The sequence below is a fragment of the Terrapene carolina genome, unplaced genomic scaffold, assembly GCF_002925995.2.
Source record: "Terrapene carolina triunguis isolate 2854851 unplaced genomic scaffold, T_m_triunguis-2.0 Scaffold50931, whole genome shotgun sequence".
Lineage (NCBI taxonomy): Eukaryota > Metazoa > Chordata > Testudines > Emydidae > Terrapene > Terrapene triunguis.
This window is the reverse complement of record NW_020715282.1, coordinates 1-26,663: the sequence shown is the minus strand read 5'-3', so window position 1 is coordinate 26,663 and position 26,663 is coordinate 1. Positions and strand designations below refer to the sequence as shown.

The following is a 26,663-nucleotide window of genomic DNA, read 5'->3' as shown; positions in this document are numbered from 1 at the left end:
TACACACCGCTCACCCCTCCGCCGTAACAGGCGCACCGCACACCCTGACTCCCAGCTTCAGCTGCCCTACATGCAGCAGACTTCTCTAGCTGCCTTGCATGCACCCCAAAATCTCCCTCGTCTCTGTCCGTCACACGTCTCGCTCCTGCTGAGATGCACATAGACCCGCCATGCCCACCTCCTCACACACACTCCTCCAACAGGCGCACCCCACCCCACAAGCCCCGCCCCAATCCCGCACCGGATACCTAGACACCACCCCTCCGCTCGCTCCTCTCGCACCGGGGGCCCGGGGGCTGGCTGACGCGTGTGAACTGCCCAGGGGTCACTCCCCCGCCAGAGCGGTGTGCGGCTCACATCCAATCCCCTCCCGCGCCAACCCGCGGGCAGTGACAGCGGGACCTGCCCCCGCCACGCCGGCCGGCCGGCTGTATAAAACTCGGGCTCGGATTCCCCGAGCTGCGAAGGCGAGGGAGCGAACACGGTGCGAGCGAGCGAGCGAGCGAGGAGTGCCGCTGCTTGAGCAGGCAGCCGCTCCAAACCCGCGGGGAAGGAGAGCGGAACTTTGTCCGAGGCCAGTGAGACCTGCCCAGGGAGAAGGGAGGAGACCCGGGCAGGAGAAGGGGCAGGCGGAGAGAGGAAGGGAAGCGCGCAGCAGGCTGGCCGCGGAGCTGAGCGCTCTCTGGGAGCGCTAACAGGTGCGGCCAAGTGACCCTGCCCGCTGTCCCGCTCCGCCTCCTCACTCTTACACCGCGAGTAGGGGGGTCCCTGCTGCGGGGGCTTGTCTGTCACCCCCGTTTGTTCCCCCTCCCCCCCGAGTCCCGCTGAGGACCTCGGCCACTCCCAGCAGGTCTCAGGGCTCTCGGCGGGTGGCCGCGATGGTGGAAGATAACGCAGACACCACCTCCAGCCGCGGGGGATGCCCGGACCAGCTGCAGCCGTACCCAAGCAGCCGGCAGCCGGAGGAGTGGGAGATGGAGAAGTCGGTGCAGGGCCCCCCAGGGCAGCCCGGAGGCAGCCGCTTGGTGGGAGGCAGCTACCCGCAGAAAAACGCCGAGATCCTGAGCAGCCAGTACGGCATCAACTTGTTCCTAGCCGGGCTGCTGCTCATGTTCGCCTGGGCTGTGCATGCGGTGGGCATCAGGAAGCAGGATCTGCTCTCCTATCTCATCACCATCATGCTCATCCAGCTGCTCTGGATGCTGTGGTACATCTGCAGGAGCTACACCCAGAGGAGGCTGATCCAAGAGAAAGACACCCACGCAGGAGCCCGCTGGTTAAAGTGTAAGTCGCGGGTCCCACTTCCACTTACTGGCAAAGCCAAGGCCGGGCTTTGGTTTCCCCTGCGAGGATAGCCAGAAAAACCCAGCAACCTCCAGGGGGCTCAGCGCCTCTTAGGGCCAAATCCATGGTCTGTGTACTTGCCCTACCCTTGGTCATATAGTAGTGAAGGTCCCTATACTCCAGCAGAATGGAAATTTCTAGTCGATTCATTCCATGCAACCTGCAACTTGTCAGTCAGGTTACTGTGAAAAGAGAAATTTCACTCCCAGAGGGTTCCTCTGAAATCCCCTAATTTCTACCAGAGCCAGAGAGATGCATCACACCAGTATATTTGAAGTTCCTTTTTGTTATGTTGTTCTTCTGTTCTTCATAATGATCATTTTCTTATTTTCTGTACAAAAACAATAAAAACCAACCAACCAACCAAAAAAAAAATCCACTACATAGTTATATCTAGATATAGAAATAGATGTAGATATAAATTATATGGATACCAATCATACAGGTGAACATACTAAAGACTGAAACCCCCACCCCCCACTCTACTTATTTAAAACCTAGATACCAGGATGGCAGGCACATTGAAAATAGGATAGTTAGGTTAGATCAGGCAATTATGTAGGTGAGAGTCTATTTGTCTAGAGGAATTTGGGACTTGGGAAGTGCACTCTTTTCAAGCAATGCAGTATTATTTATTTTATTGCAGAATGCATCACAGGTGTCAAAGTCTGTCTATACAAATAAGCTATTATTATTTATTACCTGTATTATCTGTAGGAAAGGGATAGGTAAGAGAGTGAGTAAATATTATAATGCCACTATATAAATCCATGATACATCCACACCTTGAATACTGCATGCAGTTCTGGTTGCCCCATTTCAAAAAAGATACATTAGAATGGGAAGAAGTACAGAGAAGGGCAACAAAATGATTGGGGGTATGGAAAACCTTCCTTATGAGGAGATATTAAAAAGACTGGGACTGTTCAGCTTGAAAAAGAGATGACTAAGAGGAGGTTATGTCAGAGTTCTATAAAATCATGAATGGTTTGGAGAAAGTGAATAAGGAAGTGTTATTTATCCCTTATCCATTATCACATAACACAATAACCAGGAGTCACCCAATTAAATTAATAGGCAGCAGGTTTAAAACAAACAGGAGGAAGTACTTCTTCACAGGGCACACAGTCAACATGTGAAACTCATTGCCAGGGGATGTTATGAAGGCCAAAACTATATTGTGGTCCAAAAAAGAATTAGATAAGTTCATGAAGAATAGGTCATCAGGGGCTATTAGCCAAGATGGTCAGGGTTGCAACCCCATGCTCTGGGTGTACCTAAGCCTCTGACTGCCAGAAGCTGGGAATAGAGCACTCAATAATTGCCCTGTTTTGTGCATTTCATCTGAAGCATCTGGCACCAGCCATTGTTGGAAGAGAGGATACTGGGTTAGATGGACCATTGGTCTGACCCAACATGGCCATTCTTATGTTCTTAAGGTGCCATAAGCATTTATGGTGCTTTTCAGACAGGCAAGAAGACAAGGACCCTTCCCCAAGGAGCTTGCAGTTTAGGATATAAACTATGTGTACCATTCAGGTAGCACCTGTAGGCAAAAAAGGGAATTTCTGGGAAGTTTTGCAAGGCTTTTGCAGCAGCAATTATTTGCACCATCATGTGCATATGGGATATAGGCCCTCAATGGTTTTATTTAATTGTGTATTGAATAGTGTGACAAAGTCACATTAACTTAAAAGAATGTAGTGTTTCAGGTTGTAGGAAAAAAGCAAGGTCCTTTGCAGTAACCATTGAGCTGTAGTTTCTCAACCCTACTGTTGTGCCTTCTTTAGTCTCTTATTGTCAGTATTAATAGTACTTGCAATTTGTATTGTTTTATTAAAACCGAAAGTTATACATCCGTTTTCTGCATAATCACTTTGCTAAAAATTTATACTATTAACATGGCATCACATGAATAGTTACTGCTTATTATTTACTATTTCCCATAATAATATGCCATTCTTAGCCATAACTTGGTAGTTAAACAGTTTTACTTTAGTAGGATAGATGGGTCAAATTCTTCTTGGGTGTCATTTGAATTATGCCAGGGTTGAATTTGGCTTTATTTTGGGCCAAGTTCTGCTACCTTTACTCACATTAAGTAGCACTTTACTCCTTGAGTAGTTCCATTAATTGAGGAACAAGATACTACTCAAGGGTGGCAAAATCTGGTCCTTTATCTTGGTGGCACATTTTTTCACTTGCCATGGAGGATATAATGAATCATAGAATCTCAGAAATAAAATATGCAAAAGAACTGTTAGGTCATCTTATCCATTTCCTCCACCAATGCAGGATTGCTCTTTACAGTCTTCCACAATTTCCATTGGATGACTATTTCAGTCTAATAAATTTCACTGTTGGAATTTTTTTTCTGATATTCAGACCACATTTTCCTATGCTTAGTTATTGCTTGGACAATTCTAGACAATTCCTTTAACCAATGTTAGAAGAAAACATACCTGGATTTATTAACAAATGTCCAATCCTGCAGTACTTACTCTGGCAAGACTAACATTACCTTCCTTTTCCAGAGTTAGAACTCCCTACTGATCTCTTAAAAAGTATCAATAATTGTGTAATAAAAATGATTAGCTGGTAGAACTGTTTACAAGTTTGAAAAAAAATAAATGTTTTGTCATTGATTTATTGACTCCAAGACCAGAAGGGATCACTGTGACCATCTAGTCTGATCTCCGGTATAACACAGACCATAGAACTTCCCCCAAATAATTCCTAGAGCATATCTTTTAGAAAAATATCCAATCTTGATTTTAAAACGGTCAGTGATGGAAAATCCATCAGAGCCTTTGGTAAATTGTTATACTGGATAATCACTCTCACCATTAATTACTGTTACCATTTTCATGATAATTTTCACACGTTTTCCTCATTTTTTTGACCAGCTCTATTAGCTAGTTTTTTAGAATGTGCCTCTTTGTTCTCATTGCATAAAGAAAATGTGCATGAATTAACTGGTAAGACTAGAAAAAAGACTGGTTAGACTAGAAAATTTTAATATTTATCTAGATTACTTAGTTGGATTTAATTGTCCAGCGTTTTGATACCCAATAAATGACATATTTTATGTATTTTCTTTAGTCAGTGAATACCATGGTGAAAAGCTGTAACTAGGTTACCACTTATGGCTTGCATTTTACCAGCATAAATGTTGGATGAGAATTACTGAACAAAAACATCTTTTTATATAGTTATGTATCTTTTTATATCCATTTCTAACCAGATCCTTTTGTGACTAGATATTGGCAGTTTGAACCTTAGAGAAGTGTTCTTTCCCAATTTGTATGGTATACAAAGCACATCTCCTGAAGTCTTAATGTAGACAATGTTTCTATTGACTTCAGTGGCTGTTTTGCTTCCTTAGGATTATATGAGCATGCCCCAAGTAATCATTTCCTCAAAGCTTTGAAGAAAGATGCATAAATGAAGTCCTTTGCCTGACTTACTCCAGTGTGGCATTTTCCTGTCGTGATCTCATGGTTAAAAAAAGCCATAGGCACTACACAAGAAAACAGTGAAGATCAATCAAATGAGGTGGACATCTTATGAAAAAAAGGGACAAACAAACAAATTGCTCCCATGAACAAGTTTATTCTATTATTTTCTCCAACATCACAAGTTATACCTAAATTATGGCCAGCCTAGTTAACTTGGACTATGACCCTTAGCCTCAAATTTGAATGTTGGGCATTTTGTATATGTTGTTGGTGTATTGGGCTAAGACATTAGCTGTACTACTTGTTGTTTGAACCAGCCCAAACATAATATTTTTAATTTATATGAGTCACAGAAGACTTCCTTGAAGTCAATGACACAACTCTCATTGACTTCAATGGGAGCAAGTTTGAACCCATAGCATATTTAGAGAGAACCAAAGGAAGCATGTGTGCAGAAATACTCATTATGACATAAATCATAATTACGCGGTGTGGGGGGAAAGTAAGTGTTTCTCCACTGACCATTTAGAATACATGTCTAAAACATGTGAAATCTAGAACCCTCATTAAAGGAAATCCATGACTATGTGTAATACAAAGTTACATGGAAAGGAGTTACAATAAATATACAACAGCTGATTCATGCAAAAACAAGATATGTGCGTAGTGGAGGGGTCTGATGAGGAATCTACGATATGATTATTTATGCTTTTGTGTGTTTAAGCCTGACTTTCTTTCTTTCTTTCTTTCTTCACCTTATTAATGCCTTAAACTCAGTTGAACTCTTCTCATAAGTGATGGAAAAAAAGCATGCAGAATCAGACCCTAGGACTGTGCATCCCTTTCACCAACTGCATTGCTTCACCATTTCACTGTGTTTTAAATTATAAATATATGTATACACCATTTTTTTCTCACTACCATTTTTTTCTCACTTTAGTACTTAACTAAAGTGAGAAAAAATGGTGTAAACATATATTTATAATATATAAAGATTATATATTAGGGTTTGAGCCTACACCACTGAACTCAATGGAAAATTTCCCACTGGGATCAGGATTAGGGTCTTAAATCATTTCCAATCACACACCAAGTCAGTCTATATATTAGAATTTATTAAACAAGAACCACATATGTTTTTCTCCAATGTAATATAAACTGTTGCTGCAGAAGGATCTTGTTTCCTGTTGATGAGATAATTATATTCAAAACGAAATAAATCCTCAAGACATGTTGAAACCATTAGAAAAAATATCTAAATAGACTGATTTTTAAAATTGCATTTTTTTGGTAGTAGTTTCCTTGGTATTTTTAGAAATTAGTCCTGCAAATTATTTTAATGGAATTAACAATGCTAATTCCCTTTAGAACAATATTAATTCCTTGTAGAAGGAAACCTAAGTGACTAACTGCTAAAGCAGTCTAGAATCTACCACCTTACAGTACAATTTACTTGTGTACATAATGAAAAATTATACAGTACGTGTAGTTAAACCTAGGGCCCAATCCTGCAAACACTTCCATATGTGAGTAATGTCACTCACATAATAACTAGTCCAACTGAACTCAATGGGAATACTCACTTGAGTAAAATTACTCACACACACAGGTGTTTGCAGCGTGGGCCCTTAGTTTTTGAACTATAAAAGTGAAAAGTTGAGGCCAAATTCTCTGCTGGTGTAAGGTATATCCCTAGGGATTTTGGTCTTTGGTTTCTTTATATAGTGAGTATTTGTAAAATATGAAACTAAAAATACTAATGGAAATGAAATTCTTCAAGTTGCATTCTGTTTCCAAATCTGTTTTTGTATATTGACAAAGAGCTAATGAATTGAATAAACCGTGTTATTTTAAAAATGTCTGTAGCAAAGTGATTAATGTATTTTTTTTCTCTACTGCACCTGATTTGGAGCTTCTTGTATGCAGTGTTGTTGTAGCTGTGTCAGTCCCAGGATATTAGAGAAACAAGGTGGGTAAGGTAATACCTTTTATTGGACCAACTTCTGGTCCAATAAAAGTTACTACCTCACCCACGTTGGAGCTTCTTGTTCATTTGTAATGAACTGATGAGTACGCTGTAAATATGAATAATTCCCAAACAGCAACAATTACACTATATTTTTAAAATTTTCATTCAAATAAATAGCTCATCTTCAGTAGGGTATTTAACATGTTATTATAAGAATGAAGGGTCTCCTTGGTTAACTTTAATTTTAGGGAACAAAATATATATTGCCCCAAAACAATAATTTCAGTGGAACATCTCATGTTAATAAGGTGAGCAGAATTTGGCCCTTTAAGTATAATATAAATACTGAATAAAGTCAACTCTTGTGATATCATTTACCATCTTTATATCACAATTCTCTTTGAGCAATAAGAAACAGGGACCAAGACACAGTGATCTAAGTTCTGAGGGTCCTTAGCCAGTTTTACCTGGTCTTTATTCAGCTAAAGTTAAGTTAAAGTCAATGGGAGTTTGTCTGAGTAAGGACTTAGGAAAAAACTTGAATAAAGGTCTCAGAGTCTGGCTCAGTAATTTTATCTCCCGTTGTGTCTTGTTGCTTAATTATGCTGGTACAATAAGGTTCAATAGCAACATAGCTGTATCTTATCATATAGCTTTCCAAAATGAGTTCCCATTTAGATCTTTGAAGTGAAAGACATTGGAGTTATACTAAAAAAAACAACAACAACAAAAAACAGTAAAGGAAACATTTAAAAAAACCCTTTAAAAACATTATATAAAAATTTAGACAAACGTTTGTTTGTTTATGTATGTATGTATGTTAAAGTAATGGATCTCAGGATGAAGTCTGAAATCTGAGTGCATTTGTAAAAAGAAAAGCATACAGTTTTTGGTCTCTGACTTATAGTGGTTCAGTATAACCTTCTGAACAATTGAGATGGCATACCAAGTGATTGTATTACTGCCCAGTGTAGGACTCTTGGGTCAGGAGACTGTAACATTATTGTTCAGCTCTGTGAGCGGTATAGTTTGCTGTGTAGCTATATAGTGCATTAATTCATTTGACTGTATAACTGGCTCTGTGCTACAGTTACTTGAGGCTCTGATTCAGCAAGGTGCTGAGCAGCTTCTACAAGATGCTGAATGCCCTCAACTCCCTGGGAACTGTACGATTGGTCCCTACATACTGCATGAGCTATTCATGTATTGTGCTTACGCTTAAGTCCTAGATTGTGAAGGAGCTTTCATGAATTACAGAGCTTTATTGCATGGAGTAAACTGATCTTATGACCATTTACTTATTTTACTGATTAGTAGGGATAGCCTTTTCAAAACATGAATTTTCATTTATTAGTACAGATTCTCTGAAGATGGGTTAACTGTATATTAACATTTTCTAATATTTGTTTTGTCTTAGGTGGGATTACATTATTTGCAGTGATTACTTTAATTCTGGACTCTTTTAAAATTGGATACTTTATTGGATTTTCAAACTGTTTATCAGCAACTGAAGGCATTTTTCCTGTCACACATGCAGTGCATACGCTTTTACAGGTAAAAGTAACCAGTTTTAGCTTGTTGTTATGTCTGTTTTTCTCACCAAGCATAATTTTTGTCTGTTCCTCTTGTTCTGTTTTTCCTAAATTAGTTTCTAAAAACATTAGGAGATAAGTTGTTAAAGGCTAAACTTTTTGTGTATGCATACCCCTTTCTGCATGCAAACTGGGATTTGAGCATGCAGATCAGGCAGTTGAGCAAGAAGTTTCCCAATTTGTATCCAAAAATGCCTGTTTGTATCTGAAAATGAACTAGCTCCTTACACGTAGAGATGTATGTATAAATGTTTCACATGGATAAAAAGGTCTCCTAAAAATTTGATCCCACATTTGGCACGACATACCTTTTTGTAGTTCAAGTTAGGCACATAGTCGTCATAATTTTTTTTATATGAAATGAGACAAATACATTTCACTGTTGCTTCTGCACAGGAACTTGCCATACTGGTTCAGTCCATCGATCCATCTAGTCTGGTCTCCTGCGGCTCTGGCAGTAATGAATAACTGATTCTTCAAAGGAAGGCAAAACCCCTAAATAATGTACTTATGTAGTTGTGCAATGCTTGTTCATCTGGGGAAATTCCTTCCTGAAACAAGTAAATGATGGGTTTTCACCCTGAAGCATGTTATTTGATTACGCACATCACTGTGTGCATAGCAGCAAACATAGCCAATAAGGAGTGTACAATTATCCAGTCGTATTCTAAGTCTAGCCATTTGTCTCCATGTCATCATGTGGCAATGAATTCCACACTTGATTATATGTTGCATAAAGAAGTGTTTCCTTTTCTATTATTTTAAACTTACAGACAACCCCCTTGTTATTATGTAATAGGTCAAAAGGGAGAGACTGATGAGATTTTACAATAGCCTCCATAATGTTGAATACCTGAATCAAGATCCTCTTACAATTTCTCCATCCCGGATGGTGAGCCAGATTATGCACCTGTATGAGGGCCAGGCGCAGTGTGTGGTTGGGGGAGGCGCAACTAGCTTCCATTCCCTTGCACAACCAGCTCTGAAGCAGAATTCCAATTCCAATTCCATGTGCAATGCAGAACTGTACAGAGGAAGGGAAAAATAAAAAACATCGATAACTGATGCTAGTGGGGTCACTTAATGCACCTTCAGAAGGTGCATAGATAACATGGCGATGGGCGCAGTATAAGAACTGTGCCAGAAAATTTGGATTTGATTCAAAACTTTCATAAAGTTTGGAAGCCTTTTGATCCAATGTTTTGGTTTAGTCCCTTTTTAAATTTGGCAAATGTTTCACTGAACAGATGCGCAAATGTGGTAGGAATGTGATCTTCTGGTTAGGTGGCTGGAGATCAGAATTCTCAGTTTGCCAATGAAATGCTGTGTAGACTTAGGCCCACATTTTCAAAAGTGTCCACTAATTTTGAGTTCCTTAAATCAGAGGTTCTGAACATGGACAATTCTAGCTGAAGTCAATGGGGACTGCAGAAAATCAGGCCCTGGATATCTCAAGTTTGGCACCAAAAATTGAGGTGCCCAGAATGAATGGACATTTGAGCCTTAATTTACTGTTAATTAATGTGTTTTGGACATCTCAGAACTCCATTTCACTGGGACCATTATCAGACAGAGCAGACATGCAATGTTCTTTTCAAAGGTTCTATGGAGAAGAAAGAACCATTTTTAGATAAGGGAAGGGCATTAGATCTAATATACTTGGACTTCAGTAAAGCACTTAACTTGATGCCACATGGGAACTTATTAGTGAAATTAGAGAAGATGAGGATCAGTACAAGGTGGTGAATTATAAGGTGGATAAAAGTGCAAAACAATGGGTTGTGCTGAAAGGTGAATTATTGGACTAGAGGTAGGTTACTAGTGGAGTTCCTCAAGGATAAGTCTCGGGATCAATCTAATTCAATACTTTTATTAGTGATTTTGGCACAAAAAGTAGGCATCTGCTAGTGGAATTTGCTGATGATATAAAGTTTTAAGGCATCGTCAATACAGAGGAGGATCGGAATATTATACAGGAAGATCTGGATGACTGACGACCGGAGTAATACAAATGGGATGAAATTCAAAGTACTAAGTGCAAAGTCATGCACTTAGTGTCTAATACATTTTTTGCCATAAGCTAGGGGCTCATCAGTTGGAAGAAACAGAGGAGGATAAAGACCTGGTTGTGTTGGTCTATCACAAGATGGCTATGAATCATCAACATGATGTGAGAGCAAAAAAGACAAATGTGATCCTAGGATGTATCAGGTGATGCATTTCCAGTCGAGATAGAGAAGTATTAATGCCATTGTACAAGGCACTGGTAAGATCTCCTTTGAAATACCGTGTACAGTTCTGGTCACCCATATTCAAGAAAGATAAATATGAACTGGAAAAGGTGTAGAAAAGCACTACTATGAATTGCTGTGCTCTGTTCACTCTCTCTGAAGCATCTGGATATGGCCACTGTTGGAAAACAAAAGACTGGTCTAGATGGACGATTGGTCTGACTCAGTATGACCATTTTTCTGTTCTTATGATGATCAGGGGAATGGAAGACCTATCTTATGAGAGGAGACTGGAAGATTTTAGTATTTTTAGCCTTGCAAAAAGAAGGCAGAGAGGGGTTATGACTGCTTTCTATAAATACATTGGTGGGTAAACACCAGGGAGGGTGAAGAGCTATTTAAGCTAAAGGACAATATTGGTGCAAGAACAAATGGGTATGTACTGGTTAGGAACAAATTCAGGCTAGAAATTAGAAGAAGGTTTCTACCCAGCAGAGGAATGAGGTTCTGGAACAGCCTCCCAGTAGGACTTTTGGGGCCAAACAATTTAATTAGATTTAAGCGAGGGCTAGACAAATTTATGAGTGTGATTGTATGACAGGGTTACTTGTGATGGTAGGGGCAAGCCTTGGGACTCACTTCAAGTCTGATGTTCCTAAAATCTCATGCTTCAGGGTTTCAGCCAGCCATCTGCAGGGATCAGGAAGGGATTCTCCTCTTCCCACCTCAAGCCCCTCAATTATTCTGGGTTGTTTTGTTTGTTTTTTATCTCCTTGCTTACCACAGCTGGAGATGGGACATTGGATGCAATGGGCCAGAGCTGTGAGGTGGCACTGAGCACTCTCTCACTCAAGTTCTTGGCTGGCTGGCACCAGCTCAGGGAGCTCACATGCTCAGGGTCCCCAACATCACATGATCACCAGCCATTTGTGGGGCCAGGAAGGAATTTTCTTCCAGGTCAGATTGTCAGTGACCTTGGGGGTATTTTGCTTTCCTCTGCAGCATGTGGATGCTGGTCACTTGCCAAGATTATCTGGATATATCTCACTTAATCATGTCCCTGCCATTGCAGGGGCCTCAGGCACTGGTGCACCTCGGTCTCTCCTGTTCTCTGCCTGTGGCAAATAATAGTCTAGACTCCTGTGGCCTGTAATACTGTGGTCTAATTTTGGTTGTTGGGTTGAGGGTGTGGGTGTGGGTTGCTTGCGATTTGCAGATTGTCAGACTAGATGATCTGGTGTTCCCTTCTGGCCTTAAACTCTGATTCTATGCCTGACCCCTTTTCAAGCACTTCCCCTATTGTCAGACTTCAGTATTCTGGGAACCTAACTGTGTTTGATGTCTCCAGATTCCATGCCAGCATCCCTTTGGAATCTGGTGTATCATTCCACTATCACCTTGCGTTCCTCATTCATTCCACTAGGTTGCATCAATGGGGAACGAAATCCTGAAGTCTCACTCCATTATCCTTCCACGACCTCAGTATCATCTGATTCTTCTTTCGTCCCCCCCCATTCCCACCTCTCAGACCCAGTCTCCAGTGACGTGCTCTGCCTCTTTAATATCCTCCAAAACTGACCTTTCTGCGCTCTCTTGGCTGCTACAACCTTTGTACCTGCTGTGGTTGTCTCTCAGATTGATTACTACCAACCTTCTCTCCTGCTTTCTGTATGTCACTGTCGTCAGATGCTATATCTCAGGGCCTCCTCTTACTACAGTCACTTCTCCTCCCTGCAGGCTATTCACAGAACCTCTCCACCTTGAATTCCTTCATTGACCTGTCTCTTACCTCATCATTCTCAACATTCTCAGCCTCACCAGGCCCTACATAAATCTCACTGCTGCCTACATCTCTGATCTCACTTCTTACTTTCACTTCCTACATTCCTCTCATTCTCCTTTCCGTTTCCTTCTTTTGGCTTCTTGCCTTTGCTCATGCAGCCACTTTATTCATGGACCATGACTTGTCCATTTGGAGCACTCACTGTGCTCTCCTTCACAGCGCTCCTAAAATCTCACATCTTCCAGGAATTCTTCCTACCTTGTTCCCCTCACCAATGATCTCTCATCTGAACTGTTATCTCATAATTTGTCTCGTGTGTTATTGTTGTCTATTTTAGACTTTAAGTTCCTTGGGGCAGGGGATTCATCTCTCTTGAACATGCTGTAAAGCCCAATGTAAATGTACTGGCCTATACCTTTTAAATTAATAATACTGGTTGCTAATTGACAGGTGCTGCAAGATGAAAGCACTTTAATTAGAAACTTTGTTGGCAGCCTCAACCAAGAAACACTGATGTATGGGTTGGGAACAAGTACGAACCTCTTACCCATCAAAATGCTCCTCTCAGAGAAGGATAGACGCACATAGCAGCACTGCTACTGTTGCAGTTGCAATACCTGTCTTGTGGACAGAGAACTTTATATTTCTGTGCTGTCAGTCTGGTACTTTCCTTCGCATTTTTCACCACTACATGAAAAATAAAAGTCTTTCCAGCTACAGAAACTCAAAGTATGAGATATCTTTTGGATGAGACATGTTTAACGAAGTTTCTACTGTAATCTGTTCCACTGTCTTGTGTATATGAGCGATGTTAGGTTTCTGAGTGGCAGGCAAGTTCTGGGTGAATGGCACAGGGGGCCCAGGGTCATTTCAGATCCATTGAGCCTGATAGCAATGGATCTGCACCAATTTACACCAGCAGAGAATCTGGCCATCAGTGTTTTCCTGTATAACCATCTTCCTTGTTAATACTCACAAATATAGTGACATTTACCCAAATTAACTGATTGTATTTTATCTGTATTTCCATTTAGGTGTATTTTCTTTGGTGTCATGCCAAGGATATTATCCAGTCTTTCAAAACACTTGAAAGGTAAAACGAATGATTTAGCTCTGGAACATTACTTCTAGTTTGTATGTATGTTGTTTTAACATGTATTGCATTATCATATAAAATGCAGATAGTGAAAATTTTTGCAGTCTGATTCTACTTTTACTTATGTTTGTGTAAATTGGGTGCAATTCCATTTACAGGCGTAAGTGAGAGGGTGAATCATTATTTTTTAATTTATATTTTCAATTTAAACAGTGTTTATACTTTAACAAAAATAGTCAAAGAATATGCATAATTTTTCCACTAATTAAATCATGTGACATGACTGCTACAGCATAGTAACTTTTCATCTTTGGAGTTACACATACCTTTCTCAGAGTAAGGAAATATCACCTGTATGTCTCATGTTTAATTTATTTAGCTGTCTGAAGGGTTATTGGCATCAGTCACTGTGTGCAGTAGCTTGCATTCAGTGACACATGTTTGACAACATCTTAAATTGTTATGGGGGAATGCCTTCTTTGGACCAGATATGAATGTGCAAATATACTGTGGGACAAATTCTGTTCTGACGTATGCCCATGTAGCTCCCATTGAAGTCAGAGGGATTTGTGCACACATCTGATGGCAGACCTTGGCATCTACAGTGTGATTTACATATCCCATTAATCGGAAACACTAAATACAGTCAGATGATCTTGAAATAGAGGACTATATTCACTAGCCCGGAACTTGGAAGACCTGGATTCAATTCTCTGTTCTACCATAGACTTCCTGAGTGACTTTGGGCTAGTCATGTAATCTCTCTCTACCTCAGTTCCCCATCTGTACAATGGAATTAATAGCACTTCCCTACCTCACAGGGCTGTTATGAGGATAAATATATTAGAGATTGAGAGTTGCTCAGATACTACGCTAATGGAGACCAGATAAGTGCCTAAGGTAGATAGTGTAAAGTCATAGATTACAAAGACTATACCCATATCTTTATTCACAAAATACATATAGAACAGACAGCACCAATTAAAACTTTCCTACCCAGCTCCCTAAAAATTGGCCCAATTTCCAGGAATTATGGAGTTATGTTTGCTCAGCACCTCCGTAAATCAGGCTCAGTGTGTCTGAACTCTGGCTTGGAAGGAACAACACCAATAGTGCTGGTAGCAGTCTCCTCTCTGCTTGCAGAAGTGTCAACTGTGCTACAGACAGAGGATGGGAGATCACCATCTGATTTCACATTGCAGGCAAACTGAACCAATGATCATGAGACAAATGTTTTTATACCCCATCCCCAAGTTCCTGAGCTGCCCAGTTACCTTACAATTACCATAAAAATCCATTCTTCTTTTAGGGGAATACAGAGCAGCATCCTCTATATCTTAGTGATAGCTCTTTTTATTTTTAATTAAATAGATGGAAATGTCAAACTAGGTAGTATCTATGAAAATACTTCTTAAAACTATGGCTGCACAGGTGGGCAGCATTCCAGTAGAGACAAAATTAAACCATGATTGAAAAAGTAATAAAAAATATAGGCAACACCATTGAGAAAGGGGAAGAAATCAGCAAAAAGACTTACTGTGGCCAGGGATAAAATGTTCAAAAGTGCCTACGTGACTTAGAAACCTAAGTCTTATGGACTTTCAGTGGGATTTAAGCTCCTAACTCACATAGGTACATTTGAAAATTTTACCTGAGATCTTCATGTGGCATCATTGACTTCAGTGGACTCTCCACCCCTAAATGTCAGATCTCCAGCAAGAATAAAAAAGAATGCCCATTCTACTGTCATCATGCATGGTATTGTACAATGATGAAGTACCACAGATGTAAACCAAGAAGTTTATCTGGTGATGCCTGACAAAGGTGGATGGAAAGCGAGCTAGATTGTCGGGCTCAACGAGTAATGATCAACAGCTCAATGTCTAGTTGGCAGCTGGTTTCAAGCGGCGTGTCCCAGGGGTCGGTCCTGGGGCCGGTTTTGTTCAACAACTTTATTAATGATCTGGACGATGGGATAGATTGCACCCTCAGCAAGTTCGTGGATGCCACTTAGTTGGGGGGAAAGATAGGTATGCTGGAGGGTAGGGATAGGGTCCAGAGTGACCCAGACAAATTGGAGGATTGGGCCGAAAGAAATCTGATGTGGTTCAACAAGGACAAGTGCAGAGTCCTGCACTTAGGATGGAAGAATCCCATGCACCGCTACAGGCTGGGGATCGACTGGCTAAGCAGCAGTTCTGCAAAAAAGGACCTGGGGATTGCAGTGGATGAGAAGCTGGATATAAGTCAGCAGTGTGCCCTTGTTGTCAAGAAGGCCAACAGCATATTGGGCTGCATTAGTAGGAGCATTGCCAGCAGATCGAGGGAAGTGATTATTCCCCTCTATTCGGCACTGGTGAGGCCACACCTGGAGTATTGAGTCCACGTTTTGGTCCTCCCACTACAGAAGGGATGTGGACAAATTGGAGAGAGTCCAGTGGAAGGCAGCGAAAATGATTAGGGGGCTGGGGCACATGACTTACGAGGAGAGGCTGAGGGACCTGGGCTTATTTAGTCTGCAGAAGAGAAGAGTGAGGAGAGATTTGATAGCAGCCTTCAACTACCTGAAGGGGGATTCCAAAGAGGATGGAGCTCGGCTGTTCCCAGTGGTGGCAGATGACAGAACAAGGAGCAATAGTCTCAAGTTACAGTGGGGGCGGTCTAGGTTGCATATTAGGAAACACTATTTCACTAGGAGGGTGGTGAAGCACTGGAATGGTTTCACCTAGGGAGGTGGTGGAATCTCCATCCTTAGAGGTTTTTAAGGCCCGGCTTGACAAAGCCCTGGCTAGGATGATTTAGTTGGTGTTGGTCCTGCTTTGAGCAGGGGGTTGGACTAGATGACCTCTCGAGGTCTCTTCCAACCCTAATCTTCTATGATTCTATGAAATGTCATAATGATTCTTGAAACATGACTGCTAAACAAATTACAGGCACTGGCCAAATATTTATAGAAACGAAATAAGAAAATGACTCAGAAACCTCGCCTATGGGTTCTATTCTCTTTAGGTGTGTGTATAAATCTCATGAATCACCAATGAGATTTATGTAAACAGATAGAAAAGAAAATAAGCCAAGTCCTATGACGATATTACTAAGGCTTTCTGACGTATAGAGTAGAGACAGGTGTGGTCCAGTGACCTAAGTTCAGTAGTCGGAGCCAGGAACTCATAAATCCAAATCTTGCCAGCAGCGATGACCCCCTCTGTGGCTCTTAGCAAGTCTGTTCCGCATATTACTCAGCTACCTTACACAGTCACTGTGAGGAGTGAAATAGAAAGAGTGAGAGACAGTATGAGGTGACCCAGTGTGCTGTCTTGTGCTAGGGAGGCAGTGTGGTCCAATAGATACAGCAATGGCCCGGGAGCCAGGAGACCTGCTTTGTATTCCTGGCTCTGCCACTGACCTGTTGTGTGACCTTAGGCAAGTCACTTTCACTATGTTTTTCTCTCCCACCTTTGTTTGTCTTGTCAATTTAAATTGTAAGTTCTTTGAGCCAGGGACTTTCTCTCATTGTGTCTTAATAGAGAGCCAATGAGGTCTGATCTTGATTGGGGCTGCCAAGTTCTAATGTTACACAAATAATAAATATCTGACCAGACCTGGCTTTCATTTTTAGACAGGTTCCTGAGTCCTGAATTAAAAAGTCATATTTTATGCATCACAACTGTGAAAATCCACACACAATACCACTAACTAACACTGTTAGTTGGATCTGGGGGCAGTTCATACAACTGTGGGAATGCTCTTGAAAACAATTATGATGTACTAGTTCTTTACTTCCATTATTAGCTTCACTGCAGCAGCACAATAGAGCCTTTGTTATATGCTCTGCAGTACCTCTATACAGTGTGACATTAAAACATATTGTTCTGTTTGTTTAATCATGTAAAATACTATTCTTTTAGTTTATTTTCAAAATAAGGCTTGCAGTGTGAGATAGTGAAATAAGATCTATTTATAAGTAGATTGCTTATAGTGTGTTACCTCTGAATCGGGGACTTTGTGCAAAGGCAAGATGAAGAATTGATCAGAGAAGCTGGCCAGAAGAAGGAATGCAAACAGATTTGAAACTTGGTGCAAGAGAAGGAAGTCTGCAGTAAGCAGTGGGAAGTGGAGGGACCAAGACTGGCTCACTCTTAGAAAAAAAACACAGTATTCTACAACAATGGGTCAAAACATCACAGTTTGCAATTACTGTTATGTTTTGACCCATTCTCTCACTGCTTACCCCAGACATCTTTCTCTTGCCCCACATTGGATCGCATTCTGAGATTGAGATTTCAAAGCCTCCTAGGGTGTTTAACCACACAATTCCCATTTATTTTAATTGTAACTGTGTGGCTAACTCCCCTATGTGGCTTTGACAATTTCAACCGGGGGATTTGTAGATGGAAATGAATGGAGTGGAATCTGGAGAAGGCAGGGGAATCTCTGTAAGGAAAGGATGACTACAGTGGGTGTGAGGAAGGAGTGCAGAATGCTTTGACATACCTGTGCAGGAGTGGGAGCAGTAGAGCCTATTAACATAAACCTATTCCTGTTTAGATTAGTAAATCGTTGTCATGAATGTGAACTTTCATATAAACCCATCCAGAAAGTCGCTATATAATATATGACTATTTCCAAAGAATGACATGTGCTATTCCTGGCAATAATGCCATCATATAAATATAAACAATGCCATTGTACAAGAGATTGTGGCAAATAAGAGCAGCATCCTACTTACAATACAATTTAATAGATTAAACCACTGCCTTTTTAGAACATCCTGAAAGACCCACCTATCTAACCTGTTTCACCATGAATGTAAGGAGACTGTTTAGCATTTGTTTTACTGCCATTGAGGAATAAAGTAGTGTCAATCTTTGTACCCAGTAAAAAGTGATGGATTCCATTTCAGATAGATGGGGTGAAATCCTTTGTACAGATTGTATCAATAACTAATCTATTTTCTAGGTTTGGGGTGATCCATTCCGTGTTTACAAATTTACTCCTGTGGACAAACGGAGTGTTAACAGAATCAAAACACCAACTCAATGAACACAAGGAAAGACTAATCACACTTGGTTTTGGAAACATAACAATAGGTAAGCTAAAGGGTTGGTATGTTTTTGGAAGTTCTGCTATAATGCATGATCATTCTAAATATGGTATCCCACCAGGTCAACGGTAAGTATCGTACCATACATAATAAGATCCTGATCACCTGCAATGGTCCATACATAATAATAATGGTCCTGATCACCTGCAACTCCTATTTCCTTCAGTGGGAACTGATGGTTCTCAGCGCCTTAGTGAATCAGGGCCAGAGTAACAATAATGTCCACAGACTCTAAAAAAAGGCATGTTGTAAACATTTATTTTGTTGTATAAAATCCCCAAAGCACCTATCCAGTAAGAAAGCACAGAGGGTAATTGAACAAAGCATGTAGTTAAAAGAGCTTTTAATTGGTGCCATATTGCTAGTGGTAAGCATCTCTCATGACATGGGCCCAATCCTGCAAAGCCTGTCAGGTGAGGAGTCCCACTGAATTCAATGGAACTGCTCCAGTGGCACCAATGCAGATATTTCTTATGGAGGGGAAGCAAATTCCAGCCCCTGTCCCACCCCCACCTGGGACCCTGCTCTAGTCCCCACTCATTCTCTGGTCCTCTTCCTGCACGGTCTCCCTTGGCTGGAGAGACTCTCCTCTCTTTTACACAGTACATGAGCCAGTGGCACCAGGAGTTGAATTCTCAGCAGACTTCTCTGCACTCCACCGTACAGGAACAGACTTCTGGTGCACCAGGGTGGGGGGAGAGCGGGGGAGGTCAAATTTAAGTAGCATTGTGACCGCACAGCTGAAGCGATGTTCCAGACCACTCTGGCAGCCACTGTACTTATTTAGTATTGGACCACTGCTTAAAAGTGCTGTGCACCTCCCTCCCTGCTCTGCAGCCTATGGAACTTTAAGCGAGTGCAAAACCTTTGGGGAGGGGGTGGAGCAGCATTCGCCCTCCTCCTCCGCTTAGCCAGCCCCCACCAATTAGCGCTACTGAAATAAAGATTCTGTATGTCAGTGCTGGTTTGCCTTCTGTATTGTAAAAGTCTCTTCTCATAATGGACAATTTTCTCCACTGATAATATGTCACAGACTTTGACAAATTCTGAACATGATCCTCTGAGGTGCTGAGCACCTTCAACTCCCAATGAAATCAAGGGAAGTTGAGGGTAGTCAGCATCTTAAATGGGAGATAAATGCACTCTGCAGGTGAGGGTACTTCTCTTCTGCTCCCAAAATTGTTCTGCAGGATTGTTTGGGATCATGCTAATCCTCACTGCAGGTGATGGAGAAGAGAGCCAGAGATATGCAAGGAGTGAATAGGTTTGCAGCTTTGGTGTAAATACTTTTTCCCGAGTTAATCCAATAGCACCTGGATCTTAACAACCCCTTGTTTTGGTTTTTCAAAACCAAAACCCAAACCAACCACATTTTTGTCTCTCTCTATTGCAGATTAGCTGAAAATAGTTTGCAATTTTCCATTACTCCCAGTAGAGTTCAAGGTAAATTCCAAAACTGGTAAAAAATATACTTAATAATTAGGGTTGCCAACTTTCTATTGGCACAAAACCGAACACCCTAGCCCTGCCCCTTCCTCGAAGCCCCGCCCCTTCACCCGAGGCCCGACCCCCCACTCATTACATTCCTCCTCTCTCGGTGGCTTGCTCTCTCCCACCCTCACTCACTTTCACTGGGCTGGGGGGTTGGGGTGCGAGAGGGGTGAGGGCTCTGGGGTGGGGCTGGGGATGCAGGGTTTGAAGTGCAGGAGGGAGCTCTGGGTTTCGGAGGGGCTCAGGGCTGGGGGTTGGGGTCAAGGCTCTGGGCGGGAGCTGGAGATGAGGGGTTTGAGGTGCAGGAGGGGGTTCCAGGTTTGGAGGGGGGCTCAGAGCTGGGGAAGGGGATTGGGGTACTGGGTTGGGGCACGGGCTTACCTGCGGCGGCTCCCAGTCAGCGGTCCAGTGGGATGCTAAGGCTGGCTTCCTGCCTGTCCTGGCAGCGCGGACTGCGCTGCATCCCGGAAGCAGCCAGCAGCAGGTCTCACTCCTAGGGAGAGGCGGGCAGGCGGCTTTGTGCGCTGCTCTCACCTGCAGGCACTGCCCTCTCCAGCTCCCAATAGCCGGTGCTGACCGGAGTGCCAGGGTCCCTTTTCAACCGAGTGTTCTGAAAACCGGACACCTGGTCACCCTATTAATAATATAGTCGACATTTTCAAAAACTACCTCTGAAATTGGACCCACAGTTTTATACCTACAATTTACAAGTTTTATCCCGTACAGGTACAAATAGAATCCAGATGCCGCATTACCTGATTGCTGCTGCAGATCCAGTATTTAGATATGTAGTTCAGAGATTTTCTCCAGTTGTACTGCATAGAGCACTGGTGGTCTGTGGAGAACATGCCAGCGTCCAGTAGAGAGCAGGTTATTGGCTTCCCTCCTAGTTTCCATCTGTTAAATTGCATTTAGAGACAGCTAAACTACATTCAAACATTCAGAACCTCAAAGATACGAACACCAGAGTTCTGGACTTACCAGTCAACCAGACACCCTCTGGAACCGGAAGTAATCAGGCAGCAGCGGAGACGCACACAGACACAAAAAAAGCAAATACTTTACTGCCTTGGGACTTTAGCCCTGGGGCTCAGGGCTTCAGCCGGGGGGGTGGGGGTTAAGGCTGCAGCCACAGTGTAGGTGGGGATCAGGGCTCTGGGCAGGGTGGGGGTCATGGCTTCTGACCCTTGGGATCACCAGGGCTCAGGGCTTTAGATCTGGGGGGGAGCACTGGGGCTTGGGGCTTCAGCCCCATGGCTCCGCTCCTAGTTTCAGTCTGGGGCTTGGGGCTTCAGCTCTGTGGCTCCTTTCCTGGCTTCAGCCCGAGCCCCGGCCCCCCCATGGCAGAAGCCAGGAACGGAGCCACAGGGCTGAAGCCCCGAACCCTGGCACCCCACCTCCCCCTGCCCATGAGGCTGAAACCAGGAACAGAGCCACAGGGCTGAAGCCCCGAGCCCCAGCGCTACTTCCAGATCCAAAGGCCTGAGCTCTAATGCTCCCGGTGGTCAGAAGCCCGGACCGCCCCCTACCCAGAGCTCTGCCCCCCCTTCCCCGCATGGCTGCAGCCCCAATGCCCCCTCCCCCAATGGCTGAAGTCCGTAAGGTCTTGTTTGGAGTTATGGACAACCTCCATTCCCGAGGTGTCCGAGGTGTCCAGGTGTCTGAGGTTCTACTGTATTACTTTTCTATGTGATAAATGGCTGTGGTTGCCACAGAAGAGATGCAATTGCAAATCGTAAAACATAGTCCATGCAATTGTGGATGACTGAAGTAGGTGATCGATGAGACAATCTCTATATTAACATGTGTTCCACATCAAGTACTGATTTGAGAACTCTGTTTGCACCTCTGTGTAGTTCGCACTAAAAACAAAAACCCCACAGGCACAAATATTTGTGGGTGAAATTTTAGACCCAAGTTAGCACATAAGAACAGCCATACTAGGTCAGACCAATGGTCCCTTTAGCCCAGTATCCTGCCTTCTGACAGTGGCCAGTGCCAGTTGCTTCAGAGAGAGGGAAAGAACAGAACAAGGTAATTTGAATGATTCCTCTAGTCCAGTCCCAGCTTCTGGCAGGTTGAGGTTTAGGGAGCATGGGGTTTCGTCTCTGACCATTTTGGCTAATAGCCATTGATAGACCTATCCTCCATGAACTTATTTGATTCTTTTTTTAACCCAGTTATACTTTTGGCCTTCACAACATCTCCTGGCAATGAATTCCACAGGTTGACTGTGTGTTGTGTGAAGAACTGCTTCTTTAGGTTTGTTTTAAACCTGCTGCCTATTAATTTCATTGGGTGACTCCTACTTCTTGTGTTATGTGAAGGGGTAAATAACACCTCCCTATTCAATTTCTCCATACCATTCATGATTTTATAGATCAGTATCATATCCTCCCTTAGTTGTCTCTTCTAAGACGAAAAGTACCATGCTTTTTAATCTCTCCATGTATAGACGCTTTTCCATACCCTTAATCATTTTTGTTGCACTTCTCTACACCTTTTCCAATTCTAATACATCTTTTTTGAGATGGGTCAACCAGAACTGCACACAGTATTCCAGATGTGGGAATACCATGGATTTAAATAGTGTCATAATGATATTTTCTTTTTAGATATTTTTATTATCTATCCCTTTCACAATGGTTCCTAACATTCTGTTAGTTTGAGTGCTGCTGCACATTGAATGGATGTTTTCAGAGAACTATCCATGATGACTCCAAGATCTCTTTCTTGAGTGGTAACAGCTAATTTAGACTGCAACATTTTGTACGTATAGTTGGGATTATTTTTTCCAAAGTGCATTATTTTTCAATTATCAGCACTTAATTTCATCTGCCATTTTGTCATCGTCACCCAGTTTAGGAGATCCCTCTGTAACTCTTCACAGTCAGCTATGGACTTAACTATATTGAATAATTTTGTATCATCTGCAAATTTTGCCACCTCACTATTCACCCCCTTTTCCAGGTCATTTATGAACATGTTAAATTTAACATCCTTGTAGGGTACCACAGTAGCATTTAACTTCAAAAAGGGGAACTACACAAAAATGAGGAGGCTAGTTAGATGAAATTAAAAAGAATAGTCACAAGAGTGAAATGCCTGCAAACTGCATGGAAGATTTAAAAAAAACCCACAATAGAGGTTCAAACTAAATGTATATCTCTCCCCCGCCCCCCCAAAAAAAACAGTAAGAAGACCAAAAATGTCACCATGGCTAAACAACAGAGTAAAAGAGGTGGTTAGAAACAGAAAGATATCTTTTAAAAATTTGAAGTAAAATTCTACTGAGGAAAATAGAAAGAAGCATAAATTCTGGCATGCCAGATTTATTGTAAAAGTATAATTAGGTAGGCTAAAAAAGACTTTGAAGAGCAACTAGCAAAACACACAAAACTAACAGCTAACATTTTTTAAGTACATCAGAAGCAGGAAGCCTGCCAAACAATCAGTGGGGCCACTGGATAATTGAGGTGCTAAAGGATCACTCAGGGAAGACAAGGCTATTGCAGAGAAGCGAAATGAATTATTTGCATTGGTCTTCACTGCAGAGGATGTGAGGGAAATTACTACACCTGAGCCTAGGGTGACCAGATGTCCCGATTTTATAGGGACAGTCCCGATTTTTGGGTCTTTTTCTTATATAGACTCCTATTATTACCCCTCACCCCCTGTCCTGATTTTTCACACTTGCTGTCTGGTCACCCTACCTGAGCCATTCTTTTTAGGTGACAAATCTAAGGAACTGTCCCAGTTTGAGGTGTCAATAGAAGAAGTTTTAGAACAAATAGATAAATTAAAGAGCAGTAAGTCACTAGGACCAGATGGTATTCATCCAAGAGTTCTGAAGGAACTCAAATATGAAATTGTAGAACTACTAACTGGTATGTAACCTATCACTTATACCAGCCTCTGTACCAGATGATTGGTGGGTAGCTAATGTGTAGCTGACTTTTTTAAAAGGCTACTGAGGTGATCCTGGTAATTACAAGCTAGTAAGCCTAACTTCAGTACTAGGCAAATTGATTGAAACTATAGTAAAGAACAGAATGATCAGATACATAGATGAACACGATATGTTGGGGAAGAGTCAACATGGTTTTGTAAATGAAAATGATGTTTCACCAATCTGTTAGACTTCTTTGAGGGGGGTCAACAAACATGTGAACAAGGGTGATCCAGTGGCTATATAGTGTACTTGGACTTGGTGTTCCAAAACACCTGACTTCTAGAATCTGGGACTGGGTGACAGGAACTGGATCACTCGATAAAGTGGCCTGTTTTGTTCACTCCCCTTTGAAGCATCTGGCACCGGCCACTGTCAGAAGACGACATACTGGGCAAGATGAACCAATGGTCTGACCCAGTATGACCATTCTTATGTTCTTATGTTGAACAGCACAGGTACCAGTACAGATCATTGGGGGGATGCTGCTATTTACCTCTCCCCATTGTGAAAACTGTCCATTTATTCCTAACCTTTGTTTCCTATCTTTTAACCAGTTACTGATCCATGAGGGGACTTTTCACTCTTATCCCAGGGCTGGTTTGTTTGTTTAACAGCCTTTGGTGAGGGATCTTGTTAAAGGCTTTCAGAAAGTCTAAGTACACTATAGTTGTGACCTGTTTGAAAATTTGTCCCATATATGTAAATTTATATATTACAGATAAATTCAATGCAAAATAAAAGTGATAATTAGTTTCTCCTTTACTATCCTGACAAGATTGAGCCTGTGTTTTCCCTACAACAGGTGGTAGAAGCCATAATTCACAGTTTGGTAGAGAAATGGGAAGGGAATTGATTTTTAAATATTTTATTTTAAATAAAAATATTGGTAATATTTAAGTGTAAGTATATAAAGACCAATTATCCTATCACGTACACATGTGTAAATCAGGAATAAAGTCAGTGCAGTTACATTGGTGTATAACTGAAAGGGGAACTAGGCCCCTACACAGTTAGGACTCAATTCTGCATCTGTTCCAGATATGGAACTCCTATTGGCTTCTGTAGGAGTTTCATCTGCAGAATGGAAGCAGAATCAAGCCCCTACTCGTTTGGGATCTTAAATATTTTAAATACATTGTTCCCTCAAAACTGTGCTGAACTTTAAGAGATGTCTGTGAATTTTTAACATTCATTTTTTATAAGGATTTTGCCTAGAAATTGTAATAAGGCTATAGTTCAAATTTTGGAGGAGGTGCAAAAGTTGCTCTCAGACTAGTGATTTTAGTGTCCAACACCCAGCTAATTTTTTTTTTTTTTTGCAGGTGACTAAATGTACGACATGAGCTGTCTGAGTGAAATCATTATTCTCCCTGTTGTGGTTGTCTCATTTAAAAGAAAAAACATTTATTTCACAACAAATTCTAATCTCTTTCTCCTTTTTTTTTTTGTTTTAGATGACCATGCACCCCAATGTAATTGTACAACAACTCTCTGTTCGATATTTTCTCAAGGAATGTATTACCTTTATCCCTTCAACATAGAGTATCATATTTTAGCATCCACAATGCTCTATGTCCTGTGGAAGAATATCGGACGCAAAGTAGAACACCACCACCAACACAAAATACTGTTCAAGTTTCATGGCATAACAGTGGGCACGATTTTTGGACTAATTGTGCTGATTAGCACAATAGCAGTCGTTGTTGTGTATTTAATTCAGATAGGACGTTCGAAAATCAAGAGTGAGTTAGCACTTACTATGTTTTACTTATATGCTATCTCCGTACTGACTCTTATGTGTGCAGCTGGAATTGTCGCCCTTCTAATTTACAGACTAGAAGAAAGATCAATGGATAATTCAAAAAATCCTGCCAGGAAACTTGATGCAGACCTATTAATTGGCACAGCTTCAGGTTCCTGGCTCCTCTCTTGGGGTTCTATCCTAGCGATTATCTGTGCCCAGTCTCATCCGAAATACACATGGTACAATCTTCCTTATTCCATCCTGGTTATTATTGAGAAATATATTCAGAATCTCTTTATCATTGAGTCCATACATCGTGAACAGGAAAAGATGAATGATGATATTAAAACTCTTCGAATAGTAACTGTATCCAGTGGGAGCACTCTGTCACTTACCCCATCATACAAAGAAATTTACACTGGAGCAGCTGATATGGACAATGGAAAGTTTCCATACATGTTTGATGGGAATATCTACATGAGAGAAAGAAGTGGCGGTGATGGTTTTGGTGAAGTCAGGAGTCAAGCTAGCAGTCCAGTCACACACTCAACCTCCGATTTCTCACTGTACAGTCGAAACTCAGTTAACAATAAGAGGAGAATCCTGAAGAACATTGCAGCATTTTTATTCCTGTGTAATCTTTCGGTAAGGTATTTTGAATGTAATTCACAAAATTAATACCAAAAAGCTCCCTAAAACCACCAAGACTGAGAAGAATATTAATGTTACTCAGTTTTACTCTTTATAATAAGTGAATTCTAGTGCTTGTGAAAGGAGGTGGATTGACTGCACCATTGGGGAATAATGTCTACTTAGAAGTGGAATAGGCATGGGAGAAGGTATTTAACCTTGCAGACTAAAGTCTGTTTATCCACAGTACAGGAATGGCACAGGCAGTG

The 26,663-nt window shown here is 41.7% G+C and overlaps 1 protein-coding gene across 1 annotated transcript; it reads left to right on the top strand.

The window, feature by feature from the left end:
• Positions 1-1,094: 1,094 nt before the first annotated feature.
• Positions 1,095-26,409, top strand: LOC112117429 (proton channel OTOP1-like; the record flags this gene model as incomplete). The annotated part of the gene is made up of 5 exons (XM_026647051.1): positions 1,095-1,284; positions 8,189-8,325; positions 13,412-13,470; positions 18,433-18,563; positions 25,475-26,409. Coding segments are annotated over exons 1-5 (1,437 nt in total), but the record flags the coding sequence as incomplete, so codon positions are not given.
• Positions 26,410-26,663: the final 254 nt, after the last annotated feature.